This window comes from Haliotis cracherodii, unplaced genomic scaffold, assembly GCF_022045235.1.
Source record: "Haliotis cracherodii isolate W230 unplaced genomic scaffold, xgHalCrac1.p SCAF_14, whole genome shotgun sequence".
Taxonomy (NCBI): Eukaryota; Metazoa; Mollusca; class Gastropoda; order Lepetellida; family Haliotidae; genus Haliotis; species Haliotis cracherodii.
The window spans coordinates 24,229,397-24,251,324 of NW_027266269.1; the positions used below are offsets into that span (position 1 = coordinate 24,229,397).

Genomic DNA, 21,928 nt, shown 5'->3' on the forward strand with positions numbered 1-21,928 from the left:
TTTTTGTTTCGTATTACAGTTGTGTCAGTGTGGTGTTGCACTCCCATACTCCTTACAGCACAGGGGCGGTCGGGTAGCCTAGTGGTTAAAGCGTTCGATCGTCACGCCGAAGACCCGGGTTCGATTCCCGACATGGGTACAATGTGTGTAGCCCATTTCTGGTGTCCCCCGCCGTGATATTGCTGGAATATTGCTAAAAGCGGCGTAAAACCAAACTCACTCACTCACTCACCTTACAGCACAAATATAGTTTGTTATTGTCTCTACCTCCAACATGGGGCGACTGAAACTGACAGCAGCAGTCTACTGGTGTCGAAGGGGGGTGATACATGTAGCGTGTTTCTAAGGCATAGACTGCAACACAACACTTCAGTGTATCTTAAAATATATCACTCCATCAGTTTCAGTTCTCTGGGGGACACGGGTGGCCCAGTCGTCTAAGGCGCCGCGATTCGCTGTGCAGAGTTGCTTCCCTTGGGCATGCCAGAAACCTATGATTGTGGGTTCGATTCCCGGGTCGCCCCGATCATGTTTCTAGGTTTGTCAGCACCATACCCGTTGGACCGCCTCCGTGGTGTAGTGGTAGAGCCTCTCTCCGGAGTTCGATCCCCGGCCGCGTCATACCAAAAGACGTTAAAAGATGGTACTTGTTGTTACCCTGTCTGGCGCTCGGCATTAAAGGGGAAGTTTACACGCAAAAATCACTTTCTTTCTTTTTCTAAACAAAACGCAATTTTAGAATTAGTTAGTATCTGTGTTTGAAAATATACACTCATTTTTTTTCACAGTGAAAGTAGGAAGCTCACAATAGTGTGAAAGTGATATGCCGTTATGAGGCCTTCGTTTTACGAGCGAAATAGGCCTGAGTTATCCCCCTTAGATTATGACGTAATTGGTGCCAATTCAACTGGGTCCCTGTCTATTCTCAACGCAAAAGATATCAAGGACCAGTTTGCAGTAAAACAACATGGTCTACGACACACTGCGGCGCAGTGGTGACTCAGCATAACACAATTCTGGCTGGCATCTGAGATGCTAGAATCACAAAACTGTACCTACACCACGTGAAGGGGCTCTAACAAAGCATGATGACGTCATAATGTTTATCAATTGGCACCAATGACGTCATATTGCAAGGGACATAAGCCATGGTGTTTTTGTTATGGAAATAGAACACTTGGTAAATGTGAAAAATATAAATCGTTTTAGTGCAAAAAATATGTTAATTAAATATGATGTTTTTATATTTTTGTCTACGACACTTCTATGTTAACACTTTTAATGTGGAAAAAGTACAAGAAAAAAAGGTGCATTTCCGTGTGAACTTGCCCTTTAAGGGACTAAAACAAGGACTGGTCGGCTCGGAGTCAGTATACTGTGTCTGAGTGGGGTATTCATGTTAAACTGCGTAATAATGGGTAACTTCAACAACATGGGACATATAGAAGTAACTAACGTATACAGGCTAATCGTCCTGATATATTTCCCGTTTCGTGAATGGTGATACAACCCTCTATGCGACGATATTGTGATTACTGCGTACTTGGTATCAAACGCAACATGCTGATTAAGGTATCCGCCATGTTTGCTGCTATGAAGCCACTTGTACACACGGGAAGTACTGTCAGAGTATCTGTTTCCTCGAGCTGGCACAATACCAAACACTTCAGTCGAGCCAGGATCCATATTATCTATCTAGTGCAGTCGTCTTACCAACTGCAGGGCCCGTGATGTGTTCAGAGTAGATTAGGTCTTCAGCAACCCATGCTTGCCGTAAAAGGCGACTGTGCTTGTCGTAAGAGACGACTAACGGGATCGGGTGGTCAGGCTCGCTGACTTGGTTGATGCGTGTCACGGTTGCGTCAAATTTTGAAAAGTCCTTCACATCTCTACTATTAGACTTTTTGAAAGCTTTACTGAGGCCTTGAAAAATGTAACCTTGATCAGACAACTTCTTATCAAGAGACGGATGACGCTCTTTGAAATCTTGGTAGAAAGAGCATGGTTGATTGTACCTCAAAAGGCTGAAGGAATAGTGCTCGACAGGAAGGGAAAGTTGACTACAGTAAACTACGGTTATAACGAACTCAAATGGACCACTAGTTTTAGTTCGTTATAACCGCAGTTCGTTATAAGCATATGTACAACATCTAAACAGCAAATGGCCGGGACCAAAAATTAAGTTCGTAATATCCGTCAGTTCGTTAAAAGCGTGTTCGTTATAAACGTATTTTACCGTATTGGAAAGTGAAGTCATCCCTCTTGTCATACAATCTGGAGGAGAGTGGGTTTACTGAATCTAACATACTCTGACACTTATTCTACGGACACAAAACACGTCTTAGGATATTTTCTCAACGGACGTTACCCTTTTTATGACACGATGTTTAAATTTCAGATAGCATTGTCATAGCTTTCTTATTACACCAAATTCCTAATAGAAAATATATTTAACCGAGCGCCGCATACAAGATCGGATGTAACCACTGATGGTTGTGTCATTGTTTAAGATTATATTCAAGTAGGTTGTCAACTTGCCTAACTGGGCCCTTATCTCCAAGTCGGACTGACCTAGTGTGCCGGCCCTGTGACGTGAAGTTAACAGCTTATCACTGGTTCTCAGAGAGAGTGTCCCTTTGTGTCAGCCTGGCTGGACAGACTAGCATAGTGGGCCACTGTCTCGCAGCTACAGTGACCGTGTGTTTGGCCGCATATGTGAAATATACATACAGTAAAGTACGGTTATAACGAACTCAAAGGGACTACTAATTTTAGTTCGTTATAACCGTAGTTTGTTATAAGCATATGTACAGCATAACTACAGCAAATAGTCGTGACAGCACAAATATAGTTTGTTTTTCTCTCTACCTCCAACATGGGGCGACTGAAACTGACAGCAGCAGAGTACTGACGTTGAAGTGCACCACTAAATATAGTTTCCTCTAGAATTGAATTGGTGGGCACCATATCCTGGCTAAAATATCTATAACGGCGTGAATTGATTCTCACAGACAACAAATACCTCAGTATAATTCAAATACACAAGAATAACATGGAAGACAAAGAAAATGAGAAAACCAGCAATAGAAACAATCATGTTTAATCCATAGGTCCTTGTAGTGAGTGAGTGAGTTGGGTTTAACGGTGCTTTTAACAGTATTACAGTAACATTGCGACGTGTCAGCTTAATGTGGGAGGGAAGCCCGAAGTGATGCCACGTCCCGATAATTATAATACATAGCAAAGACCTAAAACGGCAAATTTGTACTGGTCGTTACCACACCTGGTGTAGTAATGTTTATTATGTTTCCATGGACACGCGGGGAAGATTAATAGCAATCTAAATCCTGATCTAATATATTCAAGCGATATGGTATTCTGGACAACTAGCAACTACAGGATGTAACAGAAAGATTTTAAACATTAAGTACTTTATCCTTCATTACATTATCCAGCTCTCGTCATTCCTCTGAATTGTTGCGGGGCGGTCGGGTAGCCTAGTGGTTAAAGCGTTCGCTCGTCACACCGAAGACCCGGGTTCGATTCCCGACATGGGTACAATGTGTGAAGCCCATTTGTGGTGTCCCCCGCCATGATATTGCTGGAATATTGCTAAAAGCGGCGTAAAACCATACTCGCTCACTCACTCTGAATTGTTGCATTGTTGTCAGCCATGTTGGAAATGTTACTGGTGTATCTATGTTCGTGTCACGTACAGTAGACATGATACACCAGTCCTGTGTTTATAGTGAAGGCATGTTGCGTCATTCACACCTCTAACACTGTACAGTAGACATGATACACCAGCCCTGTGCTTATAGTGAAGGCATGTTGCGTCATTCACACCTCTAACACTGTACAGTAGACATGATACACCAGTCCTGTGTTTATAGTGGAAGCAGACAGCGTCATTAACACTTGTAACACTGTACAGTAGACATGATACACCAGTCCTGTGTTTATAGTGGAAGCAGACAGCGTCATTAACACTTCTAACACTGTACAGTAGACATGATACACCAGTCCTGTGTTTATAGTGGAAGCAGACAGCGTCATTAACACTTGTAACACTGTACAGTAGACATGATACACCAGTCCTGTGTTTATAGTGGAAGCAGACAGCGTCATTAACACTTGTAACACTGTACAGTAGATATGATACACCAGTCCTGTGTTTATAGTGGAAGCAGACAGCGTCATTAACACTTCTAACACTGTACAGTAGACATGATACACCAGTCCTGTGTTTATAGTGGAAGCAGACAGCGTCATTAACACTTGTAACACTGTACAGTAGACATGATACACCAGTCCTGTGTTTATAGTGGAAGCAGACAGCGTCATTAACACTTGTAACACTGTACAGTAGACATGATACACCAGTCCTGTGTTTATAGTGGAAGCAGACAGCGTCATTAACACTTGTAACACTGTACAGTAGACATGATACACCAGTCCTGTGTTTATAGTGGAAGCAGACAGCGTCATTAACACTTGTAACACTGTACAGTAGACATGATACACCAGTCCTGTGTTTATAGTGGAAGCAGACAGCGTCATTAACACTTCTAACACTGTACAGTAGATATGATACACCAGTCCTGTGTTTATAGTGGAAGCAGACAGCGTCATTAACACTTGTAACACTGTACAGTAGACATGATACACCAGTCCTGTGTTTATAGTGGAAGCAGACAGCGTCATTAACACTTGTAACACTGTACAGTAGATATGATACACCAGTCCTGTGTTTATAGTGGAAGCAGACAGCGTCATTAACACTTCTAACACTGTACAGTAGACATGATACACCAGTCCTGTGTTTATAGTGGAAGCAGACAGCGTCATTAACACTTGTAACACTGTACAGTAGACATGATACACCAGCCTTGTGTTTATAGTGAAGGCATGGTGCGTCATTAACACTTCTAACACTGTACAGTAGACATGATACACCAGCCCTGTGCTTATAGTGAAGGTATGGTGCATCATTCACACTTCTTACACTGTACAGTAGACATGATACACCAGCCTTGTGTTTCTAGTGAAGGCATGTTGCGTCATTCACACCTCTAACCCTGCACAGTAGACATGATACATCAGCCTTGTATTTTATGCACAGGCACGTCACTAACCCACGTGACTGTGACTAGAGACAGCACAACATGGGACCGGGATAACAGTTCTGCAGCTTGTAGACACGGGTAGATATTTCTGATTTATTAGTTTCTTCATCTTACCCAGTCTGTGTTACAAATTGTTATAGGTGTAGGTAGACGTCTGACGGTCGTGTATCACATCTGAAGTTCCCTTGTCAGATCGGTATTGCAAATGTCATTTTGTTGACGTCAGCGGGCTGGGACTGGCCTCAACAATAGTGAAATTTTGCAAAGCTCCATGCATCGATGTAAGGTATATGGCTCAATAAGGTTTTACCTTACCGTTTCTCGCTGTGCGGGTGTTTCTCTTCACTGACATGTCTTCAAACCCCTTGGGACTATCGGATTAACGTTGTTTACTCCAGCTTTGTAGTCACACACTGTTTCATAAGTCCCTGCAGTGAGTGAAGTGAGGTTGGGGTTGGGGTTGGGGTTAGGGTTGAGGTTAGGGTTAGGGTTAGGGTTAGGGTTAGGGTTAGGGTCACTATCATTATTGTAACATGATAGGACAAAGAAAGTATGACCCCGTTTCATCATCATATTATTGGATCTAAAATAGGATTTTTATTCCTGATCTATAATATTTACCACACAGAAACGCACTCGCTTTATAATCTCTATGACCAGAATGTGAATGTCACCTTACGGGCATATATAACTGTACTTCATGTTCCACACGTCCTAGTACCAGTGTGTTGATATGCTTTTCTCCCCGGGGCAGGCTTGCACACGTCTATCAGTAGATAGTAAACCTGACCTGGTTTAGTGTATGTCATCGTGACTTGGATCATGTCACCAGCTGGTGCATGGGGCCTTTGTTATATAATCACCCCGTCGTGAGGCAGCCGGGTTATTGTTGACTGCGGAGTTTATCTGTGCTGGTTTTCTTTACAAATGAGCAACAGAATCCCTGTACTTGTACACCACAGGCAGGGTTAGGGTTAGGGTTAGGGTTAGGGTTTGGGTTTGGGTTTGGATTAGGGTTAGGGTTAGGGTTAGGGTTAGGTTTAGGGTTAGGGTTTGGGTTTGGGTTGGGGTTGGGGTTGGGGTTGGGGTTTTCAGTTTCAACAAAACCAGTAAATGCGTGTCGGTGGATTTTCTGGCCCTTGTTTGTCTGGTTTGTTTACATGCCACAGACGTACCGATGTGTGGCGTTAGCCTACAAACAAACACTTCCTCTTTCAATCAAACAGTGAGAGTGTCGGGTGTTACCGGGAGGGCAGGAACAGCCATGTGTTGTCACAGTGTTGATGGTATGAGTGAGTAAGTGAGTGAGTATGGTTTTACGCCGATTTTAGCAATATTCCGGGGGACACGAGAAATGGGCTTCACACATTGTACCAATGTCGGGTCTTCGACGTGACGAGCGAACGCCTTAACCACTAAGCTACCCGACCGCCCCATTAATGGTATGAACTATCGTTCCCTGTAGTCATGGGTTTTCAGTGTTGCTGATATGCACTATGGTACTATGTAGTCATGTGTGGACGAGGTGTTGCTTGTATTCGCTATTGTACAATTTATATTTATGTGTAGCCACAATGTACATGGTGCATTATTACACTATTATACGCTTTACATTTAAAGGTAGGATGAGATGGCAATGTGGTTGCTAACCTTCTAGCGCCTAACAGGTTGTATACTAGTTCTCATTCTATTGTTAGTAATTCACTTCAATACAGTAATACTTCCGGGTAGTTCTCATTCTATTGTTACTAATTCACTTCAATACAGTGACACTTCCATGTAGTTCTCATTCTATTGTTAGTAATTCACTTCAATACAGTAACACTTCCGGGTAGTTCTCATTCTATTGTTACTAATTCACTTCAATACAGTAATACTTCCGGGTAGTTCTCATTCTATTGTTACTAATTCACTTCAATACAGTGACACTTCCGGGTAGTTCTCATTCTATTGTTAGTAATTCACTTCAATACAGTAACACTTCCGGGTAGTTCTCATTCTGTTGTTAGTAATTCACTTCAATACAGTAACACTTCCGGGTAGTTCTCATTCTGTTGTTAGTAATTCACTTCAATACAGTAACACTTCCGGGTAGTTCTCATTCTGTTGTTAGTAATTCACTTCAATACAGTAACACTTCCGGGTAGTTCTCATTCTGTTGTTAGTAATTCACTTCAATACAGTAACACCTGACTAGGGGTCAATACGCGTTTCAGTCGAATGACATGTGACCACAACTCGACCAAAGACAATGACGAAAATCTTGAATTAAATAACAACCTACAATGTAATCATGTGTGACTGTAGTCATGTGCCTACGTAGTAATTGTCGTACACTAAGATATGCTGGCTGAAAGAGCTATACTAAAACATGAAATTGATGCTCCATACATCCTGACACACTGGATATCATTGTACGTTAAGATCATTTTACAATCACGGTGTTCATGTATGTGTATACGTAGATGTGTATTTATAATTTCAAAGGCATAGATATCCGCACTAATCTCAGGGCGCACGATCAGCTAGAAGCCGGCACTCGCATGCATTTGGTACCGCATTAATTATTTATGTTGACTCGTCCTTGTGATGAATGTTTTCATTACTTTCAGATTCTGATCAGAACACATGGATGCTAAATTGCTATGGCAACCGGGGGAAGTCAAACAAAAACACAAACATACCAAAGTGAGAGCCGTTCCATCCGAGATATTCTAGACATTATCCAAGATATGCCTAACTTGCAATTGCGTCTGTAATTTTGAAAATATCTTCCAAATATTGTATTATGGCATGGCTATTTCATTGAACTATTTAGCAAACATTAACAGGTTTTCCAAAACCCTTGATCTCATACCAAATGAATAGTCAAATATATAGTCATTTGACTAAACCTTTCTGATTGACAAATCCAATCTATGTCAGGTTCTCTTGTTTATCCGGGGGCACGGGTGGCCCAGTCGTCTAAGGCGCCGCGATTCGCTGTGCAGAGTTGCGTCCCTTGGACACGCCATAAAACCTATGATTGTGGGCTCGAATCCCGGTTCGCCCCGATTATGTTTCTAGGTTTGTTAGCACCATACCCGTGCTCGTGGGTTTCACCGAAGTGGTAAACGCCTTAGACCTGCATCACTTCAGGCTTTCCTCCCACATTAAGCTGGCACGCCGTGATATAACTGGAATACTGTTAAAAGCGGCGTTAAACCCAACTCACTCACTCACTCTTGTTTATCCACAGTACCAGATAGAAGTTAACGTGAAATTCTCATTCCATGTATCACTGAAGAAATTGCTTGGCCCTTTTGAAACACCCTATATACAATGTCATTCTCGTTGCAGAATCATGTGAAATATGCAAAGATGTAGAAAAGGAGTATGTCCATCGAAACAACGAACCGAATGTGTTCCTAGTCCATGCACAGAGAAAACTCATCACAGGATCAGGAAAGGATAAAGAGGTGAAGAAGGGGAAGAAGAGGATCCTTCAGGATATCGAGAAGAAGGTGTCGGCTCTCAGGAACACACACGGGGGCCATCTTCTAGTCCACGTGGACGGTCACAAAGAGGGAGACAGATATTTGGAGTACTTTCATGAATTTGTTGACAAAACACTGCAGGATTTGGTTGAGTGTGGAAAGTCATATACTGATAGTTATGTTTGCACATGGCTATATGATCTAAATGGATTCAAACAGTTTCCAGATGTATTACTAATTACTGTTGAAAACACCTGCTGTATCTCCACTGTTAACTTCAACACCAAGATTTGTAATGATTTTGAAAAGTTAAATGCATCTACTTGTAATATTGTCTCTATACTCGCATATAGTCAAGATAGAAAGACAGTTGAAGCCACATTAAGAGATCCTGACTCGTACAATCACGAGTGTCGGAATATTGAGGTGAAGTCTTTGCCAGACAAACGGGACAAATCAGATTTAGTGGAATACATTTGGGATGATCTGAAGCTGAAGGATAACTTGACGTCCTTGTCGAAAGTTGATGGAGGTGGGTCTTATTATGTTGGACTAGCCGAACGATGGAAAACAGAGGAATGCTACAAGAAGAAGGTTATCGAAAAAATAGGTTTTGAGATTGATAATCCTGAAAACTTCAAGAAGGAGATTTTGGATACGATCCAGAAAAATGTGTGCGTCTTACACTGCAGTGGGGAGTTTGGTGATCTCCCACCTAATCTGATAAAGATTGAAACATACAATATTCCCAAATCACCTACCAGATATATTCTAGAAGTGGCTGTTGGATATTTTAGTGGTTTAGTGTTCAATGATAAGGAAGGGCCTCGTACCTATGAAATATTCCAAGGACGTATTCGCAGGATGGACAGACAAAAGTGGTGGAGGAGAATCCAAAAACTGCCTCCATGGAAAGGAATTAACACAAAGTCAGCTGAAGAGTGAAGGCGGGGGTATCGGTATACGCCACATTAAGCAATATTTCAGGGGGCAACAGGTATGGGCTTCACACATTGTAAATCTTTGAGAAATTGAACTCAGCTCTCGACCTGAGGAGTGAACATTTCCACCACTAAAGCTCACCTTCAGGTGAAGAACAGTTTTGATCAGCATGGATTCATCTGTTGAAAGTGATGACGCAGATCTATCTAGCAGCTACAGCTCTGACGATATTGTCGAGTGCTCTAACAGCAAGTACAGAGGAAAGCATTCACCGACGAGAAGACCCTTGGAGTTCAGTGGTAAGGGGCTGATCATTATACAGTATGCCAGTATGCGCGTGCGTGTGTGCGTGCGTGTGTGCGTGCCTGTATGCGTGTGGTATTCTGTTCTGGAAAGAGCTTTTGCAACAGATGTATGAAGTTAAACTCTACTGAATGTCCGAACAAAATGTGATTCAAAAATAAGAGAAATTGTCTGATTCCCCCTTATTACAGAAAAAAATATCTTCTGGTGCCGTGATGGAAAATATCACATCTCCAAGAACAATACCCTCTCCCTCACCCCGAAAATTACGAGAAAGCTTGTTATGGTAATTGATGAATAAATGTGTTCTGACACAACAAGATAAACAATAGTTTTCAGTTATGGCACAAGTGACGGTTTGTAATGAGTTTGCACAAATCATTGTAATGCCAACATGCCAATTATCAATAAATATGTCTTATTTGTAAGTGAAATCCTATTTTCATCTAAATTTGGAAAACAAACCTTCTGATTTGTCAATGAGAGGTTTCAAATCTCAATAACCACCTTTAATTGAACCAGCCTATTATATATGAAGCTATAATATAAAATCATATATTTTTCACCCGTCATCTATTTGGTAGGCGTTTACCCTCTCTTGGGCCTACTGTTGGCCATCCTATGGGTCATGGCCATTTTATTTGGATATTTCTTATTGATATCTCAGGAACAAAACTGAATGGAACATAAGTAGGTGCTCTTGAAACGTCAAGTTCTAGATCAAAGTTACATTTTAGGTAATTATAAGCAACAAAACCCTTTCCGTATTCACAACAAATCTCTGCCAAAAACCGATTGTACGATTCCAACTCTATCATGAGCAATATCAATCAATCACTATCAAATAGTAATGATACAAGATTTTCTCGAAGAAGTGAGCATATTCTATCCCACCAGTGGAACCTGTCACAAATACACGAAAAGGCAAGTCAATTGTGAACCTGAAATACAACAGGAACACATTGTAAAACTCACAATAGGAAATTGCATCAGTCATATATTTTGTTGGTGATGCGCCACCTCTGGAAATATTCTCCACACGTCAATCATCTAATTGAAGTTGGTTAACTGCAATGCTTGTTTTATAGGAGGCTCGAGTAAGTCAAGATGATGGTAATTTTTTATGATCATTTAACTTTATGATGTGATAAAACATTAACGTATTTTCTATTTCAGACTTCTCCTTTTTGGCATATCTTTATTGCTGTGATGTTGAAAAGGGTAAGTCTATTAGTTGTGTACCTTGTAGCAAGTTTGTTTGCTTGTTGTTTAACGCCACACTCAGCAATATCCTAGCTATATGACGACGGTCTGTAAATAATAGAGTCTGGACCAGACAATCCAGTGATTCATATTATGAGCATCGATCTACGCCATTGGGATACGATGACATGCATCAACCAAATCATCGAGCCTGACCACCCGATCCCGTTTGTCGACCTTTACAGCAAGCATGTGCAGGGGATAGGATATGTAAAGGCCATCATAATAGCGCACACAGATAACATAAATATCTAGCATGGTGTGTGTCATGCGTGTAAACTATTTTACATCACACAATTCTTCAAACCGACGTATACTAAATTTGAGGCATACACCCATGTTTGAGGAAATGGTTATTCGATGGTGATGTTTGTGAAAAGGGTATCATAGGCGATAGTACATGCACCATATTAATGCGTATGTCACATCCGGGGACTGACTGTCTTCTACCTAGCAACGTTTTTAACGTGTATCTAGCTTTTGGACATTTTGTTTGTTGAAGGTGTCATTTATCCCAAAGATGTAGAGCTGTACCTGAAGAAAGACATTCTTCGTGCGATCAAATCAATTCCCGCGACAGAGTATATCTACGTGAACTCTCCACTGCTGACTTTCCTGATGCCGGAGGAAGAGGTGCCAGCTCCAGACAGCGTCATCTGTGATGCTTATGTGTTTACAAAAGATAACATGATTCAAGTGCTAACGTTCGTAGAAAGTGACACTACTGACGCCTTACACTACAACTCCACCCTTGCCCAGACTCTCACATGCACAGTAAGAAGGGAACATGGCACCAACTTCCATCTTGTTCATGGCGTCATAAGACCTGACGAGTGGAAGTACAGTGAAACGTTTCATAAAACTCTCAAATGCCTTGAGTTAAATGTTGAGAAGTATACCCTCTACAATTCTCTTCAATACGATGCAGAGCTACTGGATGACACCAGGGAGATGTTTTTCGAAATGATGCTCAATCAGCAATTATCGGAGAGGCAGAGAGGTGAGCAGTTTTCATTTGTTGCTTTCCAAAGTTCTTTTACTTTATGTAGTAACAGTCGGGGAGCATATTCAGTTAAGTATTTCAGTTATATCCTGGTGTATACCCCGTAGTGATACAAGTATAAACCACTTCGGTGAAACCCACGTAGTTGGTTATAAGAACATAGTAGTGTCATAGTCAATTGACTATATTCAGTTAAGTATTCCAGTTATATCCTGGTGTATACCCCGTAGTGATGCAAGTATCAACCACTTCGTTGAAACCCACATAGTTGGTTATAAGAACATAGTAGTGTCATAGTCAAATGACAGGATTCAAAACAAGCCACAACCTTTTAAGAAAATAAGAACCACTTAGAATGTGTTGGAAGAATGTTCTTAAAAGATGCAATCGTCATCATTCTATTTATATCCCGACTGGCAAAAATAGCCAAGTCTTACTAAGCTAATCATTGTCTGACACATTAACTCCATCCACACTGTAGTTATAACAATATACACGAGGAACTGGTCAACTTTTCTAAAAACGCTCTCCATTGAATGAAATACTGCCAAACACCGTTGTGTCAAAGTTGAAGTGATATACGTAATACTTCGAGTTATCCAAGGTTCAATACAACCAATAATTATGAATAAAAATGGAATATGCAGGGACCAAACTTTTACTTTTACAATCGCAAGTTCGACATATAAAAGTTAGACACAACAGGTTTTGACTGTAATTGTTAAATGATAAACACAACAAGGTTATATAACTACATTGGTCGTTTCAGAGTGGACTGATTTATTTGTGGAGACGGCTGCCTACAACGAAGTCCGGACAAAACTGCAACAAAACGGCCTTGTTATACTGACTGGTGGCCACGGAGAAGGTAAAACCACAATTGGACAAAAACTGTGTTATGACTATCAACAAGAAGGTTACAACACTGTCACATACAGCAGACAGGAGGACTTCAATCTGGAGGTACTTCAGGCGACCAAACCAACACTTGTGGTGCTGGATGATAACTTTCGCTACACACGTGGGAAATTCCCACGTAACAGAAAGAACGTGCATCTAGTTGTTATAGAAGAACGCGATAAAGAGGAAAGACGCTGGGTACCGTTTCTGTTTGAAGCAAACGAAATCACAGTGAACATTACAGAAATACGTAACATGAACTGGGAGAAAACAAAAGAAGAATATTCTCGAATGATGCAAATGCAGACAGACATTCCATCAGAAACACGAGATGAGATAATTGCACAGCTGGATCCATGCTACGTTGGTTTCCCAAAGGTGATGAAGCAGTTTTGGAAGGCCAGACCTATGGCTGATCCTGTCACATATTTTACAAGCCCCCATTCATACTTCATCACGGAAGTTGAAAAACTATTTGCGAATCAAAACTATTCTGCTGGAATAATGTATGTTCTGATATCTGGAAACAAGGTTAACCTTACCAGCCATCAAGAATCTGATCCTGATGATGATACTGATGATGATCCTGATGATCCTGATCCTGTTCCTGATTCTGAGGACGAAGCGTACACTCATGCGCTGAGAGGGGATAATCTATATAAGGCTGGCGATAATGATGATTGTTTTCGTGGTGGTTCTAAAGGCTGTGAATATGATTTTGAAGCTGTCGACTTCAAGGCACTGAGGGCAGTAGGCACGCTATTTCCTAAAGTTGCCAAACGTCACCTACCTGACATTATACACAAACTAAATATGACCTACCTATACCAAGAGGGCGACACAGTATGTTTCAATGATCCATTGACATACGATGTGTGTGTATATTTTGCTGATGCAGACTTCCCTGGGTTTCTGTGGAAACACTGCATAGCCTTTTTTGAAGGTGATGATCTGGAATCTTCAAATACAGGGACTATTTTTATCTCCAGAACAAACAACGACAAGCTCCTTGCACAGTTGATTGACCGTGTTAGGAGAGGGAAATTCATGTATACATTCTCCCATCCGGTTCTTACCAGGGAGGATAACATAGACAGGTTCTTTATCGGACTTGGAAAAGATCTTAAGGAGGTATTAGACTTACGAGAAGCAAATCAGCATCCTGCTACCACACATAGTTTCTTGTACTGGGTCCTACAGTCAGGCAATGATTACCTGTGTAAGAAAGTGTTACAGAAACAGGAACTGTCACAGGTTCATGTCACTGAAGCACTCACCTCTTTCCTAAGACTGAACCACACAAAGTTGTTCCTGTATCTATGGCAGAATATGCTTGATCAAAACAATCAACTGAGCTTCACTGATTCTGATGGCAACTCTCTTCTTATGCTAGCTGTGATTGGGAACGTGAAGCCCATTGTGAAGGTCTTACTGGATGCTGGTGTAGATCCACTGATGAGAAACAACGCTAACAACACAGCTCTTCATTTGGCATGTGTGAATGGATATACCGAGCTTGCTCAAGTACTTTTACCACATCTTGGTGATGAATGGAACACAAAAGGCAAAGATTCACGCACGACAGTCATGATGGTAGCTCACCATGGTAATGGTCATTTGTACCAGTATGTGACCAATGACAAAAAGTGTGATCTGACTGGTGTTGATGATTACGGCAATACTATTTTACATTTGGCATGTGAGGGTGGTTGCCTAGTAATTGTTAACCATATCATTTCCAGTTCATTGTTTGATATAGACACTGTTGGACAGTATGGAAAGACTCCTTTGATGATAGCAGCTTTCAAAGGTCACAGAGATGTATTTCAATTACTTCTCTCGAAGGGCTGTCACATATCCCCTGAACATTTCAGTATGACAGAGATATTAGTCTGCGGGCACATAGACAACTCTAAAGATTTGACAGAATTTCTCCAATCACGGGAGCATGGCAACAGGTTCAAGATAACACACGATATAAATGTTGCACCGCCACTTAGCACATGTCTAGAGAAAAAAGGATCGAGTATGTTACTTGTGGATAAGTGTGGAATGAGTCTGCTTCATACAGCGGCAGATACAGGCAACATGGACCTTGCAGCCTTCCTGTTATCAAAGGGAAAGGTTGACATCAACACCAGAGATGCCAAGGGAAGGACACCGGTAATGTTGGCAGCGGCCGCGGGGCATCATCGCATGTTTGACTTTCTTGTTGGCAAAAACTGTGACTTGTCCATAAAAGATCAACAGTCAAGTGGAATCCTCCATTTTGCAAGCCAAGGGGGCAACGTGGGTATTATACGCACACTGAGGGAAAATGACGTTAACGAGGAAAACATTTGTGGAAAAACGCCATTGTCATATTCTGCTGAAAAGGGGCATAAACAAATATTTGAATCATTTTTAGACAAAGGAGGAGATATATCAGTTGTGGACAAAGATAAGAACACACTGTTACATCTTGCGTCTAAGGGGGGAAACCTGGCTTTGGTGGAAGATATCTTGCCATTTCACATCGTTAACATCAATGCTGTGAACAGTAACAGCAGAACTCCCCTGTTGGTGGCAGCTTATAGCCAACACACAGACATCTGTCAACACCTGATCTCTGCTGGATCTGATGTAGACATACGGGATAATGATGGAAATGATGTTGTACTTGTTGCTGCTAAGACAGGAAATCGCGAACTTGCAGATCATCAATTATCCCTAAAGAAAACAGGTACTTTTGAAGGTGATAAACGTGGGAAAACAGCGCTAATGTGGGCAGCAGAGAGAGGGGATGCTGACATGTTTCATCGTTTGCTTAACTGGTCGAATATATCTGACATGGATGTTGACAAAAACAATGTCCTTCACTATGCTTGCATTGGAGGCAATGCAGATATTGTAAGATGCATCGTCCTTCACAATAAAGTAAGCATAAACAGCAGAGGGCACAATTTCGAAACCCCAGTCACATTAGCAGCAAAGAGGGGCCACAAGAAAACATTTGAGGTCCTTGTGGAAAACGGGGTTGACTTGACAGAAGAGGCCATCACTCGTAACAACATCCTCCACAAGGCTTTTTCAGGTGGCAGTATAGATATTGTAGAATACCTTCTCTCAGACAATAAAATAGACATCAACAGTAGAGATGAGCTGGCTCGGACTCCAGTGATGTTGACAGTGGAAATGGGACACAGGAACTTGTTGGACCATCTTGTGAGTATAAATTGCGATATGACACTAGAGGACCTGTTTGGTGACAACATTCTTCATATGGCATGCCGTGAAGGACATGTTGAGATTGTAGAGGATATCATTGGTCAGGACATACTTGATATCAACTGTCGAGGGCAAAATAGGAAGACCCCAGTTTTGTTGGCAGCTGAGATGGGACACAAAAGGGTATTCGACCTCCTTATGTACAAAGGGTGTGACCCTACTGTCTCAGATGATAAATGTGACACTATCCTTCATAAGGCATGTTATGGTGGCAATGTAGACATCATAGAGTACATTGTGTCACATAACATTGTGAATATCAATAGTAGAAATACACTTCAGAGAACACCAGTAATGTGGGCAGCAGAGAAGGGACAAAAAAGTGTATTCGACTGTCTTGTAAGGAACAAATGTGATCTGAATGTACAATGTGATAGCGGTGGAAACATCCTCCACTTGGCATGTGTAGGAGGTCATTTAGACATCCTAGAGTACGTTGTGTCACATCAAATTGTGGACATTGACAGCAGTGATCACCTTGGGAGGACACCGGTGATGTTGGCAGCCCAGAATGGACACAGCAACATCTTTGACTTGCTTGTGAGTGGAGGTTGCGACCTCGCAGTCAAGGATGGTTATGGTGAGACGATACTTCACGTGGCTTGTATTGGAGGCAATGCAGAGATTGTGAGGTACATTGTTTCATGCAATGTAGTTGACATCAATAGTTGTGGATGGTGTGGGAGGACACCACTTGACATAGCAAAACACCTCAATGATGAGACAGTCATTGGCGTCCTGGAGAGTTACGGTGCCATGTCAAACAATAACGAGGATGAAAGTGTGGCGTGAGAGAATCTGACGCTACCTATGTCAGCAATATCAAGATTGGGGACTCCAGAAATGAACTTCACCCCACTGAAACCTGATGACGTTAACCAGGGCCTTTGGAGTGACGGACGAATATCAGAACCACTACCCACTGCCCCTCAACTTTTGTTGTGTTGTTTCCAAACACCTGGTAACATCACCATTGGAGAGTGATTCATAAACATGTGCTTAACATATAGTTGGACATTACCAAGGAGTCTGCTTTTGGCAGCAATCCTTATTATTATGGAAAGGATTTTGTCGCATATACATGTACATGTATTTATACTGAGGTTAAAATAGCAGCTGTATCATTAGGCCTTTGGTGATGGAAACAAACATCGGACAAACACGAGGTCAGAGCCGTTCATTGCAGATTCGAGGTGCGTTATTATTTTTCAAATCTTGAATGCACCTCTGTTCAAATAACATAACTCTTTTTTTGTACAGTTATTTTTTATATTTAAAATGAGGCCTAGCCCTTAATATTGAACGAGTGACGACTGGGTCACCAGTCACCCATGCCCCTGTATAGAAATATGTTATTTTTATCTGATGAACATATTGCAAAATACATAGCCAGGCACATATTATAGACAGACGTTGCTATTTGCACATGTAAATTGAGTTTCTTGGTGTTTCAACACTAATTTCATATGTCGTATTGTACATGACAATATATCATTTGTATGTGTCAACTCTTCTATGGTGCGTTGTGTATAGAATATAATGTTTAGCCTAACTCTGTGTGTACGTGAACCCAACTACCTGATGTTGTGTATTGTACAGAATGGATTTTATTCGCGTGAAACATTAATATTGTGCTTGATATAACTCATTCCTCCTTCTTTCTCTCTCTCTCTCCCTCTCTCTTTCTTCTCCTCTATCTATCTCTCTATCCCTCTCTATCTCTCTAACCCTATCCGTCCCACCTCTCTCTCTCCCTCTCCATCCTACCCCCCTCTCTCTCTCCCTCTCCATCCTACCCCCTCTCTCTCTCCCTCTCCCTACTACCTCCCTCATTCTCTTTCTATCTCTCTCCCTCTCCTTCTCAATCTCCCTCCCTCACCATCTACCTCCCCCCCCCCTCTCTCTCTCTCTCTCCCTTCCTCTCTCTCTCTCCCACCCTTTCTTATTAGAGTAAACCTGACATGAAATGTTTATAGTATTCCCACTTAGATTGAATATTTAACAAAACGTTTTATTCAGTGTGGATTCCTGGGAAGGAGAGATTCCCAGGTACGTCTAACTTATCTTAAAGCATACATGTTTATTCTGTGTTAAGGCCTCATGACTAAACCGTACATATTATATTGGAACGTTTGTAGGATCAGAAAACCTATAAATATTGAATTTTCATGCCTATTTAAAAACTTTGATATTACTGGATTTTAGGGTTTTACCTGATCACAAAATGAGTTTTCAGGTATGGTACCTGGTTACTGACATTGTGGTGTTTCAATTAATTATGATGGCATCGGTCCAGTTTCTGCTGGACATGTGCAGAAAGTAAAATCCAATTCAAATATAGCAGAAAGTATATATGAATATTTATTAGATAGAGTATGTTTTATTGTCAAGTAGAGTGAAGGTGTGTTTACAGCCAAGACAATTAGTGTTTTGCCTACATTCTCCCTGAGGGTGTTTCCTTTGGCATGGGCAGAATCTACTCCATAGTAAATCATGTAAGACTGCACCACATAACTCCAGAGTCAACTCACTGATATCAGTTTTTGGATACACATTCACCAAAGTGTGAAACAGAATCAGTCATTAGTGTGATGTAGAAAACAAGTTATAAAAAAGCAGGCTGGGTATAGAAAATCTAAAAATACCACAGATAATTTTCAAGAATTCAATCCTCAGTTCGAAAGTATTTGGCAAAATCAAAAGTTCGTTGCTCTTATTTCTTCATCGATGTTTCTAAGGCTTTAGAAAACGTACATCATCACCTATTAAACTGTCTAGTTCTTCAAAACGGCACAGATGGCAAGTATTTGGGGTTTTTCATCCGTGTACAGTAAAATACGGTTATAACGAACACGCTTAAAACGAACTGACGGATATTACGAACATATTTTTTTCGGTCCCGGCCATTTGCTGTATAGATGCTGTATATATGCTTAAAACGAACTACGGTTATAACTAAACTTAGTTGTCAATTTGAGTTCGTTATAACCGTAGTTTACTGTACAGTCAACTAAAAGTAGATGTACAAGTGGACTGATTGACATTATCCGTTTTAATTATACTTTTATTGTACAGTGGGTACAAGGCAAGGTTGTATAATCAGGCCCACACTTTTTACTTTGTTCTTTCACGATCTTGTTAATCTAATACATTCAGATAATTTCAGATTGACTGTGTAGCAAGCTTTTGAGGAAATTATGGTATGAATGTAAATTTAGACAAGACAAAGATTATTGTATTTAAGAAGAAGAAGTCAAACAAACTGAAAAAAGTTGAAAAGTTTAAATTGTACCAGCATACAAGACAAAGCTATCATGAGGTTTGGCTAGAAATGCTTTAAACCCTCAAGCTGAAAACACCTTGACTTATTTTTCTCAAATGTGTATATACTATGAGCATTAATATATAAAGATTATCTGTGTTTGTTTGACAGATTGATGGTGCCAGCCATTTGTAATGGATGATTTGAAAGTGTACACATTAAGTTCCCTTAACAATTATTGTCTGTCTACCCAAGAAGAAACAATGCAGCTGTTTATGGTGAATTGGGTGGACATCCCATCAGTGTTACCTACATGTTTAATGTGGTATAATACTGGCTGAAAATGTTATATATACCAAGTTGTAGATACCAATATACCCTGTTATCTAATGTTATACCAGTGAGTGAGTGAGTGAGTGAGTATGGTTTTACGCCGCTTTTAGCAATATTCCAGCAATATCACGGCGGGGGACACCAGAAATGGGCTTCACACATTGTACCCATGTCGGGAATCGAACCCGTGTCTTCGGCGTGACGAGCGAACGCTTTAACCACTAGGCTACCCGACCGCCCTTATACCAGTGAGATGAATCCAGCAGAACGACATGGGTCACTGTGACATGTGTGACACATTGTTGCTTTCGTTTGGCTTTGAAAGAGCAAAGTGTGGGCAATCAACCATGTGTCATCTCTATCGTAACACAGAGAATGGTACATTGTTTTAGGAAGACCATCTTCCCGAGGCAAGTGAGTTAACTGACTATAGAAGTCCAGTTTCCACCCTTGCCGAACTAGGCTGGTATTACGGAGTTACATTTTGGCTGGACTAACGAGTCTATGCATAGTCCAATCAAAATCGGGCACCGAACTCGAAATCCTGTTCGTAAAGTGTCATGCAGATTTCGGTCGACTGCAGGATTTGCAAAGCATGTGCACCGCTAACTCGTTGTCAACAGATATTTTCTAAATCTTTTCCTGTTTTTCATCAAGGTGCTCACGTGATTTGATGCACTTCGCGATGTAAGATTCGTTTACGATACGAGAGGTTGAATCTGATTGGTCAATAGGAGAGGCATGGAAAGGACATAACTCGCAATGGCCACTGGTGGCGCTACGATCGAGCCCAGGAATTCCAGCCTAGTTCGGCAAGGGTGGAAACTGGACTTTTAAAGTCAGTTAACTCCCTTGACTCGGGAGGATGGAGGCAGACATGTTCTGATAATGTACACAATAGCAGCAAACTGGAAAGTTATATAAACTTTTAAATCCGCATTGGCGTCAGAGATAATATATGTCACATAAAGTGTACACAGATTAGAGACAATTACCATGTTGACAAGGGAGGTAATTCATGCATTAAGTTTTTATGCCATATGTTATTTATTATCATTCATGTTATGTACTTTTATACAACAAGCATGTGACCCGTGAAGATCTGGGGTAGAATAGGTCTTCAGCAACCCATGCTTGCCGTAAAAGGCGACTACGCTTATCGTAAAAGGCGACTAACGGGATCGGGTGGTCTGGCTCGCTGACTTGATGGATACATGGCATCGATCCCAATTGCGTGGATCGATGCTCATGATATTAATCACTGGATTGTCTGGTCCAGACTCGATTATTTATAGACCGCCGTCATATAGCTAGAATATTGCTGAGTGCGGCGTTAAACAACATTCTACATCATTCTACAGCCATAACAAGCATGTTAGAACGTTGCACACATTAATGAGCATATATGTATGTATATGTGTTTGTACATTGTAGATTCTATTAAATATTAAATTACAAACATGTTGTCTAGGCTGTAGCTTGAATACTGAATAAAGACTTGAACAAATATACTGCAATAACTTCAACTTCCAGTTGTGAACAAGACCCGTGAAGATCCGGGTTACAATTGGTCTTCAACAACCCATGCTTGTCTCTCCCATAAAGATCCATGTTTGAATTGATCTGCAACAACCCATCCTTGTTTCCCCCGTGACGGTCCGGGTTACAATTGGTCTTCAACAACCAATGCCTGTCTCCCCCATGAAGATCCAAGTTAGAATTGGTCTTCAACCCAGGCTTTTCTCCGCCATGAAGATCCAAGTTAGAATTGGTCTTCAACCCAGGCTTGTCTCCCCCATGAAGATCCAAGTTAGAATTGGTCTTCAACCCAGGCTTGTCTCCGCCATGAAGATCCGGGTTAGAATTGGTCCTCCACAGCCCATGCTTGTCTCCCCCGCGAAGATCCAAGTTAGAACTGGTCTTTAACAACCCATGCTTGTCTCCCCCGCGAAGATCCGTGTTAGAATTGGTCTTTAACAACCCATGCTTGTCTCTCCCATAAAGATCCATGTTTGAATTGATCTGCAACAACCCATGTTTGTTTCCCCCGTGA

General features: G+C 41.3%; 1 protein-coding gene and 1 long non-coding RNA gene across 2 annotated transcripts; both read left to right on the forward strand.

The window, feature by feature from the left end:
* The first annotated feature begins 5,141 nt into the window (after positions 1 to 5,141).
* On the forward strand, positions 5,142 to 8,754 carry LOC139461142 (uncharacterized). Its single transcript, XR_011652877.1, has 3 exons — positions 5,142 to 5,204; positions 7,739 to 7,814; positions 8,466 to 8,754. It is a non-coding gene; the product is annotated as an uncharacterized lncRNA (long non-coding RNA).
* Position 8,755: 1 nt separating this feature from the next.
* Positions 8,756 to 17,980, forward strand: LOC139461111 (serine/threonine-protein phosphatase 6 regulatory ankyrin repeat subunit B-like). The gene is made up of 4 exons (XM_071242646.1): positions 8,756 to 9,843; positions 11,024 to 11,068; positions 11,613 to 12,110; positions 12,883 to 17,980. The coding sequence occupies exons 1-4, from the start codon at positions 9,714 to 9,716 to the stop codon at positions 17,070 to 17,072; spliced, it is 4,863 nt and encodes a 1,620-aa protein (XP_071098747.1). The 5' UTR covers positions 8,756 to 9,713; the 3' UTR covers positions 17,073 to 17,980.
* Positions 17,981 to 21,928: the final 3,948 nt, after the last annotated feature.